Consider the following 17,626-nt stretch of genomic DNA (forward strand, 5'->3'; position numbering starts at 1 on the left):
ACTGGAAAATTTTCAGATGTTTTTTATATGCTTCTCTTCCTATTCTTTATATTTTTCTTGTCCTGGAGTTCTTGACCTTCTACATCCTTCTTAATCTTTTATGTTTTCTTCCTTCTTATCTGTTGTTTCTACATTCTCTGAAATTTTCTCAGATCTGACTTTTACAAAGACAATTCTATCGAATCTACTCTTTATCCTGTTCAAATATCCTTGTTGCATCCACAAGTACTTGGAGGATTGTTCATTTAGGTGTAAATTTTGAGTGAGAACTCATCTCTCATATTCAGGGTAACTATTTGTGGTGGTTTATTTGTTTATATGGGGCCCTAGGGCTTTCAACTGTCCTGGACTAGTATTTATGCTAATTCCTCTGTTTCGGGCTCCTATACTACACGAGTAGTTTAATATCGGATGCCATGAGTGGGTTATCTGTTCCTTGTAGTGACTTGTTCTACCCCCCAAACCCCAAGCTTACAGTTTTGTTTCTCCATGATAGTAGGAAAATATAGTTTCTGTATACTTGAAGTTTTGAGTTTTCTCATCATTTTTTGAAACTTGGAGATTTTCTATTTTTTACTCTTTAACATAGCTTGCATTTTATTTTATTTTATTTTATTTATTTTAATTTAATTTATTTTTATTTTATTTTATTGAGACAGAGTTTCTGTTGCCTAGGCTGGAGTGCAGTGGCATGATCTCCGCTCACTGCAATCTCCACTTCCCAGGTTCAAGCGATTCTCCTGCCTCAGCCTCCCGAGAAGTTGGGATTACAAGCATCCACCACCATGCCTGACTAATTTTTATATTTTTAGTAGAGACGGGGTTTCACCATGTTGGCCAGGCTGGTCTCGAGCTCCTGACCTCAGATGATATACCTGCCTCTGCCTCAAAGTGCTGGGATTACAGGCATAAGTCACAGTCCCTGGCCTTAGCTTGTATTTTAAATATTCTGTTCTAGCTTTTCCATGTAGTTTTGGTGAGGAAAAAGGGCTGCCTTTGAACATTATGTTCATGTTTTGGAATGTTACTTTTATTTTTGTTTGTTTAGATCAGTTATTAAGTTAGTTTGACTTGTTTATTTTTAACATAGTTTTCTTTTTTTTCTATGGAGTTATCTTTCTATGACTTTTTTTTTTTTTTCCTGGATTGTTGGTTCTTGTTTCCTTTCAGAATTGTGATAGTCCAATAATTAAGAGAGTTTTGATGAAATATATTTGTTTATACAGGTAACAAAAGTGTTTCATTTTCAAAACTGAATTTATCTTTGAATGACTAAATTTATCTTTGAATGACTTGAGGAAAAATTTGAGTATATGTGAATTCTTATTAAATTCTTATTAAAGATACACCATCCCAGAGAGTTCAGTTTATCCTTGGTACTGAAGATGATGATGAAGAACATATTCCCCATGATCTCTTCACCGAAATGGATGAACTGTGTTACAGAGATGGAGAAGAATATGAATGGAAAGAAACTGCTAGGTAATACTGCTAAGTCTCTCTCTCTCCCCCTTTTTTTTTTTTTTGAGACAGAATTTTGCTCTTGTTGCCCAGACTGGAATGCAATGGTGCGATCTCGGCTCATTGCAACTTCTGCCTCCCAGGTTCAAGTGATTTTCCTGCCTCAGCCTCCTTCTCAAGTATCTGAGATTGCAGGAGCTCGCCACCACGCCTGACTAATTTTTATATTTTTAGTAGAGATGGGGTTTCACCGAGCTGATGGGGGTGGTCTCAAACTCATGACCTCAGGTTATACTCCCGTCTAGGTCCCCCATAGTGCTAGGATTACAGGCGTTAGCCACCGTTCCCGGCCTAAATCTCATTTTTAAATTGGCTTTCCTTGATTTCTTTTTGTAATGGGAATATTAAGTTGAAAGTATGAGATATCTGGTGCTTTAAACCAGTGAGCAGAGAATTTCCTTATTAATTGGTAGAAATTCTATCTTTATAGATAGAATTTCCCTTTATTCTCAAATTTGTTTACTTAAATAATCCTTTATACTTTAATAAAGAAATTATGTCATTGTAGATTTTAATGTCTACAATTTTGTGTATTGCAAGTTTAGATGAGGAATAGAAGTAGAAACTATATGAAATTCCATAGTTTGTTTTTGTAGACTTAGTATTATGATAGCTAGAATAGAAAGAGGAACTACAAAGGAGGTTTGTGACTATACATATTGTAGACCATTAGCATAATTTGTGAAAATGTGTTTGTAACCATAGTCTGTTTGGTCGTCGTTTTCTTTGTTTCTTTTTTTTTTTTTTTTAAGAACAAATTTTTCTTTATCACATTAACAAATGGAATCTTCATTACTTATAAAATATTTTTATATATTATGCATTCAGATGGCTGAAATTTGAAGAGGATGTTGAAGATGGCGGTGACCGATGGAGTAAACCTTATGTGGCAACTCTCTCTTTGCACAGTCTTTTTGAACTAAGGAGTTGCATCCTCAATGGAACAGTCATGCTGGATATGAGAGCAAGCACTCTAGATGAAATAGCAGGTTATAGTAAACTGACTTTTAAAAAATATGTAAGATGTAGGGGAATTTTAGGCATCATTTAATAACTATATGCTGAGCTTCTATTCTGTGGAGTACAGTATAAGGAAATAAGATAGATTTTTTGTTTTTGATAAATTTGCAGATGAGATTAAATTAAACAGACGTAAGTGTAGTATCAGTAAGAGAGTGAATAGTGGCACAAGCAAATACAGAGTCTGTTCTCTGGAAATTCAGTAAAGAGTTTTTTGTTTCCTTGTTTTTTGGAATGGGGATGTGGGGAATAGCCACAGAGAACATTAACTGTACAAGTTACTCATAAAATGTGAACACATGGGAACGAGGAGTAGGTGATACAAGAGAAAAAGTATTTTAAGGAAGAGTAAAGAAGTCTAGAGTAGTATAGACAGGAATCTCAGGAAAGTCAGTTCTGTGTGAATATACAGATTTCTTCAGTAGTGGTAGGAGGTATGTTGGGAAACCCAGTTAGAGACTGGATTGTGACTAGCCTTGAATTATTGGAATTTTTTGTTGTTGTTGTTTATTTGTTTTGGGGGAGGGGGATCACAGGATCTCTCACTGTCATCCAGGCTGGAGTTCAGTGGCATGATCTCGGCTTACTGCAGCCTCTGTCTCCTGGGCTGAAGTGATCCTCCCACCTCAGCCTACTGAGTAGCTGGGATCACAGGTGTACACCACCACGCCTGGCTAATTTTTGTATTTTTTGTAGAGATGGGTTTTCGCCATGTAGCCCAGGCTGTTCTTGAACTCCTGAACTGAAACGACCTGCCCACTTTGGCTTGCCAGAATTTTGGGTTTACAGGTGTGAGCCACGGTGCCTAGCCAAGAAATAGGATTTTATTTGGTAGGCATTTTGGTGGTCTTGATGGTTTTTAAGTTGAGGAACAGTATGATTTGAGATACATTTAGGAAGATCATTCTGGCAACAGAATGTAGGGTGGCTTTGGATTAGGAAGAGTTTAGAAGCAAGTAGGCCAGTTATTCTCTAGGAACAGTCTAAGCAAGGAAAGAGCTCTGGTAGGTTGAGCAATGAAAATCAAAGGGGGAGATTTGAAGGATAATGTGGAGGTAGAAAGTAGAAAAAGGCAGCTATAATACAGCTTTTTGTCCACTAACTAAAATTAATGAAAACCAAAATTAAGTTTGGTGGTAATGAATTTGATGGTGTGACTACCATTGTAGATTTCTCCCATGGAAAAACAAAAATCTGTGGTATTTAGTCTTCAAGAGAACCATAAGCTTAATACAATTTCTCAGGCTAGAAATACTTCAGTTTTAGCCAACTGTTAGATTTGACTGTGTGCTGCAAATATTTAAATTGTCAGTCCTTACTTTCTTGTCTTACATGAGTAACTGAAAAATTAAGTTAAGGTTGGGAATATTGAATTTGTATAATACATATGGGTTTCAGACTTTGGTTTGCAATTATCACATAATACCATGTAGTACTTTTAGTATATGTTGTATAATCTAGTGTTCATTTATTTGGTAAGCTGTAGTTATTGTGTTAATGTTAACAGTTTACCTATTACGCTGGTCCTTCCAGGGTTTTTTTTAGAGTTACCATATAGTTTTGAAAATTTGACCCACTTCTTCCAAGTTAGTGCCACTGTTTAAAAATATTAATATATATTTTATAAATTAAAAAGTTTAATCACTTCAGTAATGTATAAAATGGCATTGCCATCATTTTCCCCATTCCCCACATCCCCTTCACAACCTGATTTTACTCCTCTTCCTAGAACTTACGACCTCATGACGTTTTACCTATTTGTATGTTGGTTTCTCTACCTCTCGAAGAGAGCAGAAACTTGGCTCTGTTTTGATATTGTTAAACTGCTGTATTCCTAACACATAGCAGACACTCAGTGAACAGTTAATGACTGAGTGGGTCCTGATACTCATCTGCTGGAACAGTTTTGGGGGAGAATACGTGGTTTGGCAATAAAATACCTTTACATCTTAGGAAGGTAGTATTATTGAATATTCAGCTTAATAGAATTTATTGTATTCATACAGGAAAGCACTTACAGCTATAGGAAGGCTAATTAGTATATAATAGTAGCCTCTTTATAATTAATAGTATTAAAATAAGGGAGTCTTTATAATTCCTTTTTATTGGGTGGATAATATTCATTTATGCATTGATTATTTAATAGTGATAATAAACCTTTCTAGAGTTACTTAAGATTCTAATTTTTGTCATAAGATTTCACTCACAGTTTATTCCTGTATTTTATGGTCATCTGAGTGTTTAGTAATTTGTTTTTTTTCATTGAATAGATATGGTATTAGACAACATGATAGCTTCTGGCCAATTAGACGAGTCTATACGAGAGAATGTCAGAGAAGCTCTTCTGAAGAGACATCATCATCAGAATGAGAAAAGATTCACCAGTCGGATTCCCCTTGTCCGATCTTTTGCAGATATAGGCAAGAAACATTCTGACCCTCACTTGCTTGAAAGGAATGGTGAGATAAGTTGTGGCATCCAATTTTTTGCTAACACTTCTACTGTAACAGCTTTCCAGAACATTACGATTAACATTTGGGGATCTTTAAACGCTCACTATACCTACCTCTGAATTATTTCTCTTCCCTGCTTTGTTTCTTTTCAAGGCCTCTCGTATAATTAATTAAAGAGGCATAAATTATGATCTATAATTTTTAATTTTACCTTTTTGAAATTCTAAATCTTGGGTTTGAACCTTTATTTTAGATTTTTCCTACTTTTTTTTCCTCCTGAATATACTTGGTTTGCTGGTATAAACAAGTGTTTTTGGATTGGTTTGCTGATTTCACGGCTCTTTATTTGTACAACTTGTGAAAGGCTTTTATGACTGTTCCAGTCTTATACTAAGGGTAGTTGGTGTCTTCTAATCCATTGAGAATGGCTCAGACCCAGGTCTACATATTCCGCCTTTCCACTCTCATTCTTAGGTTACAGGCAGGTTGAGGGGCATGTGGGAAGACAGTGTTTTCACAGTTGTTTACCTCTGTCAGTGTCCTAATGCTGGCACACTTGGAGGTTTTGCCATTCCTTATTTTCTTCTGTGTAAAGCAGAGGAATGCATCAGTAGGGTTGAGAACTCTGATGACAGTGAGTCTGGAAAACCCGGGTGCAAAGGATTGGAGTGGCTTATGAAGTACTATAGCCTCCAGCAGTTGCTGTAAGCTGCTACTATTACCCAAAGCTTGTGAGGATTACAGTGAGGACTAGTGGAGTATGGGACACGGTGCCTGCTCATCTTTTTTATCCCTTAAATAATAGTATGACTTTTAAGTGTTCTACCAACAAGCAAGCATAGGTGATAGGGTCTAATATATCTAAAGCTGACAATAATCATCTTTTGTATCTTCCACTTGGCCATGAAAACCCTTTTTAATCCATTTAAAATTATGTCATCGTGTATTTAAACAATCTTAAGAGTAAAAGAATATCTCTTATGGACCAGAATTCAATGTAAAAGCAAGCCATGTATAGCGCATTTTAACTCTCTTTTTTTGTCTTTTATTTTTTGTTTATATTCTCTCCTTTGGTGAAATAAGTTCATTTATCCAGAGGGACCCTATTTAATCTTTACATATGCAGTAATTCCTCTTTATTGTCCAGTTGTAATTTGGTCATCATAAAACATTGGCTGTTTTCTTTTAAATGCTGTTTTAGCATGTTCTTTTGTTGAAATATAGTTACAATTTGAGTTTTTCCTGCATGTAGCTTGTTGTTTAAATGGTGTTTTCTAATGGATTATAGTTTAACCTTTAAATATTTCTAAAAACCCTTGAGCACGTAACTTTGATTACTTAGGCTATATGGAATTGATTATTGTATTTGCATGTTTTTCATAGAGAATGTTATTATTTTAAGATATACTTAGTAGAAATATGAGGGGTTTAATTATAAGTATGTATGACCTTTTGAAATATTTTAGACCTACTGCCATATTGCTGTTGGTGAGAAGTACTCTACTCTTAGCTAGTGAAATAAAAAATTATGTGTATTTGTTTTAATGTATCTGCTACATATTAGAAGTGAGAAGCATACTTCAGGACATTTATTAATACTTTTAGAGAGCTCAAGAATATGTATCCTTTAAAATTGACATTGTGGTTCTCTTATTACAAAATTTCTGTTATTTGCTGTTGTTTTTTTACAAACCTGAGAGCAGCACCACCTGTATATGGTGTCTTACTGACTTAATATTATAAATATTTAATATCAGTTTTAAGTTAGAAATTATTAATATTAACATGAACTTTTTCTCTAAGACATAATTATCTCATAGCTGTTTGGTAAAATGTAGGAAAAATACGCTAAATATAAGCTATTACTTTTGGTGGTTTTTGGTTTGAGTTCTATTATATTAATTTTGTATTACATATTTTCATTTGCTATTTATTGTTTAAGCATTGACTTTGTATTGATATTGTCATTGTAAAAAATGCCATGCTATTGGTCATTCTAATTTCTAACAGGATATTGCCCCCACCATCTGTCATTAACAATTTTTTTTTTGTATGTTCTGAGAACTAATTACAGTTTTAAGCAACGTTTTAGTGACTTTGTAACATGTAAAAACCCAATTGACATGCTAACCATCACAACATGACTTTGAAATTTTGGGCCTTTGAAGTATGCAATTTATAGTGTAAATTGATTTTTTTTTTTAATGTCTCTATTTGCCTTCTGCAGTGAACTTCATCATTTTTCATTTATTTGTTTTATCTCAGGGGAAGGCCTTTCAGCCTCCCGCCACTCTTTGCGAACAGGTCTGTCTGCCTCAAACCTTTCATTGAGAGGAGAATCACCTTTATCTCTTCTTCTCGGTCATCTTCTTCCTTCTTCAAGAGCTGGAACCCCTGCAGGCTCAAGGTGTACAACCCCAGTACCCACCCCTCAAAACAGTCCTCCTTCTAGCCCTAGCATCAGCCGCCTGACCTCCAGAAGTTCCCAACAGAGTCAGCTTCAGGCCCCAGAACTACTGGTTTCACCTGCCAGTGATGGTATTCCCACAGTAGTAATTCATCCGCCCGAGGAAGACTTAGAAGCAGCGCTGAAAGGCGAGGAGCAGAAGAATGAGGAAAATGTTGACTTAACTCCAGGCAACTATCCAAAATCCTCCATGTGTGGTGCTTTCTGCCTCTGAGTCACTTGCACTTGGAATGCCTTTTAGCACATAGCTTAAGCAGCATATGTAGATAATGCTTATAATTTATTTTTGACTTCTGCATGTTTTTTTTCTTTATGGTATATTGTGTTAGGTTGGTGCAAAAGTAATTGTGGTTTTTGCCGTTGAAAGTTTGCTTCACTTTCAATGGCAAAAATTACTTTCAGTGGCAACAACTTAATTACTTTTGCACCAACCTAATAAAAAAGAGTAAGATTATTAAAAATTTGAGTTAAAAAAGACTACAAAGAAGACTACACATAATTTAAGGCCTTTTAAAAAAGTTTCACTTACATTTAGAGGTCAAGGCAGTTGAACACTTCAGTAAAACATAGACTTTTTTATAATGTTTTAATTTGCCATGAACTTTTTTATATTTATTTATGGATGTATTTATTTTATTTTTTTAGACTGAGTCTCACTCTGTTGCCCAGGCTGGAGTGCAGTGGCGCGATCTCAGCTCACTGCAACCTCTGCCACCCGGGGTTCATGTGATTCCCATGCCTCAGCCTCCTGAGTAGCTGGGACTACAGGTGTGAGCCACCACACCTGGCTAATTTTTGTGTTTTTTGTATAGAGACAGGTTTTTACCATGTTGGTCAGGCTGGGTGAACATTTTTTAGATTGGTAATTCTCTTTTCTTTTTTTGGAGACAGGGTCTTGCTCTGGAGGCTGGAATGATCTCAGCTCACTGCAACCTCCATCTCCTGGACTCAAGCAATCCTCCTGCCTCAGCTTCCCAATTAACTGGGACCACAGGGGCATGTCACCATGCCTGATTAATTTTTATAGAGATCAGGTCTCACTGTGTTGCCGAGGCTGGTCTCGAACTCCTGGGCTCAAGTGGTCCACACACCTCGGCCTCCCAAGGTGCCGAGATTACAGGTGTGAGCCACTGCGTCCCGCCTTGGTAGCTTGGTTTTGTGTGTGTGTGTGTGTGTGTGTGTGTGTGTGTGTGCGCGCGCATGAAGTTGGCTCATAAGGTGAATGAACACATACAAATAAATTATAGTGAAGCGATGTGCCTTAAATAGGATAGAGTCATACTCTGTCACTCAGGCTGGAGTGCAGTGCCACAATCATAGCTCACTGCAGCCTTGAACTCCTGGGATCAAGCATTCCTCCTGACTTAGCATTCTGAGTAGCTGAGACTACAGGCACGTACCACAACATCTGGGTAATTTTTTTGTAGAGACAGGATCCTGCTGTGTTGCCCAGGCTGGTCTTCAACTCCTGGCCTCAAGCAGTCCTCCTGCTTTATCCTCCCAAAATGCTGGGATTATAGGTGTGACTCACCAGGCCCAGCCGTACCTTTTTTTCTATTTAATGCTTTTCTCCAAAGAATGTAGTACATTTTAGACTTTTTTTGGGGGGTGGGGGGGGTAGGGGGGGAGACAGGTTCTCACTCTGTTGCCCAGACTGGAGTGTAGTGGCACCATCTCGGCTCACTGCATCCTCCGCCTCCTGTGTTCAAATAATTCTCCTGCCTCAGCCTCCTCAGTAGCTGGGATTACAGGCGTGTGCCACCACCACCCGGATAATTTTTGTTTTTTTAGTAGAGACGGGGTTTCACCATGTTGACTAGGCTAGTCTTGAACGCCTGACTTCAAATGATCCACTCACCTTGGCCTCCCAAAGTACAGGGATTACAGGTGTGAGCCACCACGCCCAGCCTATAACTTAAGGGCTATAAAGTATGAAAATTTGGCTTATCCTTATATTGACTACATGTACATTTGTACATATATCTTTCTACCTAATTAATATAAAATAAGTATATTTTAGTGACTTTTTTACTATTTCAGCTAAGCCTCAATGTGATGGATACTAATACTAACCATTGGTTTTAATCACATAAGTATTATCACATTTCTCCAAAATACTGATAACATCCAACACTTAAGTGGTAGCTTGGTTATTAAATTAGCCTATTTTTAATGTGTGTACAAATATGTGTAAATTAGATGGACACACCCATTTTCAGAAACTTAGAAAAGTTAGTTGTCTTCCCCTGCATCATACAACTGGTGACTGATAGCCTAAATCCTCTGACTGGAAATCCTTGTGTTCCTATCATTGTGAAGTAAACCTCTCTTTCTGTTGGCTTTATGGAAACACACCAATTACATTTAGCCAAAGGTCATTGTAGTTGCAAAAAAGGATATACTTTTAAAAGTACAAATAGAAGCTTCATGGCTAAATCATTATGACATTAGTTAAAATAGCAGTATGGCTGCCATTGTTTTATAGTTTGTTCCAGATACAGTGATAAGTGCTTTTCAAATATATTTCTAATTTTTGTAACGATTTGATGAGGTTGGTGTTATTCCTGTTTTTCAGTGAAGAAAGACTGGGAGGTGTTAAGATCAGCCAGAGCAGGGATTTGAACTCAGGTCCACTTACAACAAAATCTATAGTAGAGTATTTCATTGTGAACTTTATCAGTTCATGAAAAAGATAAAATTTAATGATAAAGTAACTGAACATAAAAGGAAAACAACCCTATAAATAATTATTCAGAAGTAATCAGCATTCTAATCTTAAGACCTAAGAAGATTTACTATTTTTCCTTGAGCAAAAGTGATTTTAAAAGCTACTTCGTTCCATTTTTCCCATATTACATCGATCAGTAACAACGAACACTTCTTGTTTTACCAGCTTCTGTGTTATAAATGATTAGGAACTATAAATTTTATATAGGAGGGAAGGGGGAGGTAGGTTCACATTGGCTTCTTAGGCCATGTTAAGGGGATAAATTAACTGAGAATCGAACATACATTTTTTTCCCATGAGTTTTTGTGATGAGATTTATCGGCGTTTTTGAACAGAAGAAATTAGAATGGAGAGGAGACAGGGAATTTCTAAAGACAAGAATTACGGTTAAAAAGACAACTGTAGATAGTATGTAATTGCTGAGGAACAATAATAGGGACAGCTACACATTATTCCCTGTTCAGTTACCTTTGGTGCTTAAAGCACCTAGAAACTCTAACGGAGTTTCCTTGATATCTGGTACTGTCTTAGTGGAAGAAAGTGGCCTCAGCATTATTATGTCTTAAGTGACTAACAGCATGCAGTTTTGTGTCATGGAGTCATAATTTGCGCATACCTATAATAATAAAGTGGTATTTCCCATTAGTTACTTTTTAGAAGATAATTATATGTATAAAAGTTATATGTATAAAATTATAAATAAATTATATAAATTAATATGTATGTAACTTGTGGCTGGGCGTGGTAGCTCATGCATGTAATCTCAGCACTTTAGAAGGTCAAGAGGGGAGGATCACTTGAGGCCAGGAGTTCATAGTGAGACCCTCATCTCTAGGGAAAGAAAAAAAAAGGAAGTGAATTTATTTTTTGTACTTGTAAATACCTTTTTCTAACACAGTGGTTCTCAGTCTCAGCACTATCCACATTTTGGGCTGGATGATTCTTGGCTGGGTGGTCAGGTGGCAGGGGAGCAGTCCTGTGCTTTATAGGATGTTTAGCAGTATCCTTGGCTAGCTGCCTGTAGCATCCCCGAGTTGTGACAACCAAATATGTCTCCAGACATTGCCACAAGTTCCTTGGAGGTCATAATCTTTCCTGGTGGGGCACCATTGCTCTAACTACCTCACTTTCAAATTTTTAATGACAGAAAATGTTGCTATCTTTGATTTACTTATGAATACATTTTTTTTTCCTTAAAGCAAAGTAATATCGTCCTTCTGTGTTTGTGCTAATGATAGCTTTATTTTTTGGTAATTTGCTCATTTAATTCTGAATCCTAGGAATTTATTATAGGAGTAGGGAGATTGACTGATTGAGAAAACAGTTTTAGTTTAGCTGAGGTTGGGAAAGATACACAAATCATAATGATGAAGAACCCTAGCATGCATCTGGCGTGCCAGTTTTGAAAAAGGGACGGTTTTCAAGATGACCAGGTTAGCCATGTGACTTCAGGTTATACCTGCTAACTTGGTCAGTGTTGAGTTCTTCATTATTTCTTCCTCTCATTGCTGAGATAGCCTTACTTTTCCTCAGAGCCTTCTCATCATTGCACTTTTCTCCCTCAAATCTGGCAGCTAGGACTATTCTGGAAAACTGTGCATTATGTATGCTTTTGATTATACATACACAGGTGGAATACATTTAGCCTTTGGAAGTATGTAATGCTCAGCTGCATTTGCCACCAGGGCCTAATGGTATTCTTGATTTTCTTGTGTGGAAGTAGTTGGAAGTCACTGAAAAATACTGGTTAACTTTTTATCTCTTGAGCAAGGCAGGGACTCTTCTGGAAGCTTAGGGACAAAGGTCAAAGAAGAGGAATCTTCTTGGTGTGCCAAGCTAAGATTGTAAGAAATGAGTTAAGGCTTGGGAAAACATTTTTATTTCGGAATTGTTTGACTTTTCCAGAAAATAAGCACATGGCTAAATAGATTGCAAATTAAGATTTTTCATCACATCAACTTTGTAGTTTAGGTATTTACAGGGAAGTCTCTGTCATTAAGCGTAAGCCATAAACCCAGAAGACTTAGTTTCAGTATTCATTGGTTATAGTATATTCTGTTTTACAAAAGTGAAAACTCCTTTAGATGTGTCAAGTATATCTGATGTACTTTAAATTCTGGAGCTTGATTACCAATACATCTTCGGACCTTATAGAGTCTAACCACAGAACAGATTTTAACTGAACTTCCATGTGTTGCTGTGCACGGGACAGTTAAGACAAAAAGTCAAGTCTGTTGTATTTCAGTACCTTTTCCTGCTATAATATTCAATGTCTTATGAATTATTAGTCAATATTCTTGCACTAGAAAACCTTGGATGTTTTGAAAAAATGAGATGCATTTAATATTAGGTTGGAGCAAAGGAAATTGCACCAACCTAATAGTAGAAGTCTGTGTAGTGCACTTGAATTTAAATATATATATATTTTTTGAGACAGAGTTTTGCTCTTGTTGGCCAGGCTGGAGTGCAGTGGCACAATCTTGGCTCACTGCAACCTCTGCCTCCTGGGTGCAAGCAATTCTTTTGCCTCCGCCTCCCGAGTATCTGGGATTACAGGCATGCTCCACCACGCCCGACTAGTTTTGTAGTTTTAGTAGAGAGGGTGTTTCTCCATGTTGGTCAGGCTGGTCTCAAACTCCTGACCTCAGGTGGTGATCTGCCTGCCTTGGCCTCCCAAAGTGCTGAGATTACAGGCGTGAGCCACAGCGCCTGGCCCTATTTTTTTTTTTTTTTTAAAGACGGAATTTCTTTCTCGTTGCCCAGGCTGGAGTGCAGTGACGCAATATTGGTTCACTGCAACCTCTGCCTCCTGGGTTCAATCAGTTCTCCTGCCTCAGCCTCCCAAATACAGGCACACACCACCACGCCCAACTAATTTTGTATTTTTAGTAGAGATGGGATTTCACCATGTTGGCCAGACTGGTCTTGAACTCCTGACCTCAGGTGATCCACCCACCTTGGCCTCCCAGAGTGCTGGGATTACAGGTGTGAGCTACCGCACCCGGCTGAATTTAAAATTTTTAAATTTTAACTTTTTTGCAGAATTAGAATTCATAATGTTAATGGTTAGTCTCATATTAAGCAGTGTTTTTATTAAATGTTGGTGTTGAATGTCAGTTTTGAAATGAATATACTAATGCTTCAATATGTGTCTGTCCTTTGCAATTCAAACAACTATTATATCTAATCCAAATAAGCTATTTTTGTGAGTTTGTCTGACTTTTAGAGATGGAGTGAGTTGCTTACAGTCACATAGATACAAAGTGGCAGAGAGTGCATAATTTAAACACAGATCCCTTTGGTTATAAAACCCTTACTCTGCCAATTTCATTGTAAAAAACTTGCTTATTATATTTTAAAGTTGGATTTCTTAAGAGTAATGATAATAGGTATTATAGACATAAACGTTACCAAAGAAAAATGAAAAGTCTTGAGGAAACTTCTGATTATTGGAGATTATGTTAATTCAACCTGCATTTATTTAATGTAGCTTTTTTCTGAGTTACACTTAGGGTTTGTCAGAGAATTTATTGTTGAAAGCATGCTAAGTATAGCTAGGCTTCATTAAGCTCCATGCAGTTCACATGTTTGTGATAATTAAAAGTATATTCCCTAAGTATTTTTAATGGTAATCAGACTCAGGTCTTCTATCTTTTGTGGTTCACACCAACTCACTTTTTTTTCTTTTTGCAAAAGGCCACAATTTTTGTAAATTCTAATTGTATTATTTTAAATATTAAAATGTGTAGCTTTATTATTACTTAAAACGTTGTTCTAGTTTTGCTGGTATGTTACTAACACTGGGCACTTTTTTTTTTGACCTTGCACATTTGCTTTTATTATATTAATAAATCATCACTTTCAGAATGTGAGCAAAGTCAGGTTGCAAAGTAAATTTTCTTCTTACTAATTTGGAATTTGTCTTTAAACATAGGTATTTTGGCCTCTCCCCAGTCTGCTCCTGGAAACTTGGACAATAGTAAAAGTGGAGAAATTAAAGGTAATGGAAGTGGTGGAAGCAGAGAAAATAGTACTGTTGACTTCAGCAAGGTAATTCTATCATTAACTGAAAATTCTCACAATTATTCTTATTGAGAAAATAAGTAGTAACTTGTGGCTTTATTAACATTGATTATAGTAATTTTTTAGTAGACTGGTGCTTACAAACCTGCATGTGATGCCTGTGATATATTAATTTAAGGTAAACAACTGTGAGAAGGGTTACAGTTAACCTGTGAGTACTTGAGTAACTTTACACCATTACTAGTGTTAGAAATTCTGAAAAAGAATATGTGAGTAATACGATATTTCCATCCACACCTATCCATAGATATCGTGAAACGTTAGTACTTTTTGAACTACAGTCATTGTTCTGGAGCTACCACCACTAGAAGGTTAATTCTGGGAGTGATGTTACAGCACTAGTGATTCAGTCTTTCCTGGGCTGTAATGCGATCCCAGAATTACTGTCTTATGGTGTTAGTACTTTTGGAATGGCACTGAGAAATATATTGGTGCTTCCCCAGGGGTAGGTAAAGGCGTGGATTTTAAAAAAATACCTGTGTGAACTATGATTTTTAAAATTTTGGTAAATGAGTGTTTTGTTGAAATAGATAAACCTTAATTTAAAAGAACAGGGTAAAAGACTAATAAGTTCAAGTTATAACTGAATTTAAAATGTACTTTATGAGTATTTCTTACAAACAATTGATTCTATCTAGCCACTAATTTTTTAGTAATATTAATTTGCTATAGGTGGATGTTCATGGTATTTTAATATTTTTGTATCCAGTATAAGACTTTTTAATAAATGTAATTATGTCAAGCAGATTTCATTTCTTAAGCCTTTTGTTCTTTGATGAAAAGTCTACAAGATATATTTTACAGAAAACGAGTTTAAATGGTTTGCATTATAGCTTTGTTGAGTGTTGTAGTCTAAAACTATAGGAAGCCTTGCATTACGGACATTGGCTGTGCAGAAAGACTGTTGTATTTTAAATTTTTCTGATCTATCCTGATCATATTTTACTGGTGCTCACGTTATTTCAGATAGTGCAAAGTACTCAGTAGCAAAATTGCAATTTATTTCTTAAGTGAATAAATTAATATAATTTACATTATAGAGTTCCTCTAGGCATGGCAGTTGCCATTTATTTTTCTTCCTCTGTCACAGTCTTACTTTTTTTTACTTGGCCTATCTTTGTGTATACCTCCTTGTCTCCTGTTGGGCAGGAGTCTGCCTCCTGGCACTGTAGTTGTGGCACACTGGGTGTGGGACTCAAGAGGCCCGCTGTAAGTGCTGGTTTTATTTTTCATAGATAGCCCTGTAAGTGGTTGTTTAGTGACTTGTGTGAAACTGTGTATAAATGAAGTTCACATAGTTTGATATCATGTGTAACCTTTTCCTTGTAATTATACACAGAAAACTAAATTTTACTACTATAGCATTATCATATATCTGTGCCAGTAAGGGCTGTAGATTTTTGTTTTAAATGAAAACAAGGGGCCAGGCACAGTGGTTCATGCCTATAATCCCTGTGTTTTGGGAGGCTGAGGCAAGAGAATCACTTGGCCAGGACCTCAAGACCAGCCTGGGCGATATAGCAAGCCCCACACTTCTACAAAAAGCAACAAAAATTAGCCAGGCATGGTGGCGCATGCCTGTCGTCTCAGCTACTTGGGAGGCCAAGGTGCGAGGACTGCTTAAGTCCGGGAGTTTGAGGTTTACAGTGAGCTATGTTCCTGCCACTGTACTCCAGCCTGGGCAATAGAGTGAGACCTTGTATCAAAAATACTACTAATGAAATAAAAGTTATGATTTTTTTCCTGTTAATGAAAATACTGGGGAACGCCCAGAGTTCTTTTTTGGTTTGTTTTTAGGAGGACTTTACATAAAATGTAAAGGATCCAATTCATTTATTTCTAAGGTTAAGTAATATAAAACCATGGATATTTTTTAGCACTGTGTATAATTTCATGAACCATTGTTTAGTTTGTGAGCTATATATTTGTCCTTAATAGTTTTTAATGAATAGTGCAGTATTCATTGAATAATTTCTCAAGTTCATGTTTGATAATTTAGATCTCTGAAGTAGTAAAGATTGTGACAGTTAAAACAGTAGCATTGATTCAAATATGTTTGCTTGCTCTTTTGTATTTGTCTACTCCATTCTTTATAGTTGTGAAAATTTTGACATTTTAAACATTCATTAGATCACAAGTTTTGATTAGCAAATAGTAGTCTTATAAAGCAGTTTTTCTTTCCTATTTCTCTCTAGTCTTACAAGTACCATGGAAACTTTAATTTTAATTATTCTTTATTTGTCAATAGGTTGATATGAATTTCATGAGAAAAATTCCTACGGGTGCTGAGGCATCCAATGTCCTGGTGGGCGAAGTAGACTTTTTGGAAAGGCCTATAATTGCATTTGTGAGACTGGCTCCTGCTGTCCTCCTCACAGGGTTGACTGAGGTCCCTGTTCCAACCAGGTAAAGAGTTAGTTCCAAGTAACATTCTCTAAGCATTTTCAAAATCTACAAGTTTTTATCCAGTGAATGAACAAGCGTGTTGATTTATGTAATAAAAGCTCATTTTATTTAATTTTATCTTATTTTTGAGACAATCTCACTTTGTCATCCAAGCTGGAGTGCAGTGGCAGAATTTCAGCTCACTGCAACCTCCACCTCCCAGGTTCAAGCGATTCTCCTGCCTCAGCCTCCCTAGTAGCCTGGATCACAGGTGTGCGGCACCACGCCCAGCTCAGTTTTGTATTTGTAGTAGATATGGTGTTTTGCCATTGTCCCAGCTGGTCTCAAACTCCTACTTAAGTGATCTGCCTGTCTTGGCCACCCAAAGTATTGGGATTACAGGTGTGAGCCACTGTGCCCAGCCAAAAGCTCATTTTAATATTTAATATTCAGTCATTGTACCAAGTACTTTGAATATAAGACCACTATGAATAGGGTATAAAATCGTTTTCTTTTTGGAACTAAAAAGTACAATAAAATAAATATCGGCTGGGTGCGGTGACTCACGCCTGTAATCCCAGCACTTTGGAAGGCCGAGGTGGGTGGATCACCTGAGGTCAGGAGTTTGGTAGAAAGTTAATTATGGATGCTTTTCCTAGTTCTGTGATTTCCTAATTAGTCTAGGTGGAGTTGCCATCTTTTTTCAGTGATTGGTGTGGGGGAGTAGAAAAGATGTCTGAGTGTTGTTTCTTTATATTGGAATGGTTTCTTTTTTATGATTGCCTAGATTTGTGGGTGTATGATGTTTATTATAAATCTGTATTTTCGTATTTCCTTAGGTTTTTGTTTTTGTTATTGGGTCCAGCAGGCAAGGCACCACAGTACCATGAAATTGGAAGATCAATAGCCACTCTCATGACAGATGAGGTAATCAAAATACCCAAGTCTCTTTGAAGTATACACTGATTA

The 17,626-nt window shown here is 36.6% G+C and overlaps 1 protein-coding gene across 9 annotated transcripts in view; it reads left to right on the top strand.

Moving 5' to 3' along the window:
• Nucleotides 1-17,626, top strand: part of SLC4A7 (solute carrier family 4 member 7) — a 107,275-nt gene that overhangs the window by 42,409 nt on the left and 47,240 nt on the right. For 5 of the 9 annotated variants that reach the window (XM_015132314.3, XM_015132316.3, XM_077994142.1 and 2 more), the window contains 6 exons: nucleotides 1,344-1,482; nucleotides 2,350-2,510; nucleotides 4,812-5,000; nucleotides 14,124-14,239; nucleotides 16,521-16,678; nucleotides 17,497-17,584. In XM_015132314.3, coding sequence (XP_014987800.1) covers nucleotides 1,344-1,482; nucleotides 2,350-2,510; nucleotides 4,812-5,000; nucleotides 14,124-14,239; nucleotides 16,521-16,678; nucleotides 17,497-17,584 — 851 coding nt within the window. Of the gene's footprint in view, nucleotides 1-1,343; nucleotides 1,483-2,349; nucleotides 2,511-4,811; nucleotides 5,001-7,259; nucleotides 7,632-14,123; nucleotides 14,240-16,520; nucleotides 16,679-17,496; nucleotides 17,585-17,626 lie in introns of all 9 variants that reach the window. The other 4 variants (XM_015132319.3, XM_077994140.1, XM_077994139.1 and 1 more) reach the window with 1 other exon arrangement.

This window comes from Macaca mulatta, chromosome 2 (assembly GCF_049350105.2).
Source record: "Macaca mulatta isolate MMU2019108-1 chromosome 2, T2T-MMU8v2.0, whole genome shotgun sequence".
Lineage (NCBI taxonomy): Eukaryota > Metazoa > Chordata > Mammalia > Primates > Cercopithecidae > Macaca > Macaca mulatta.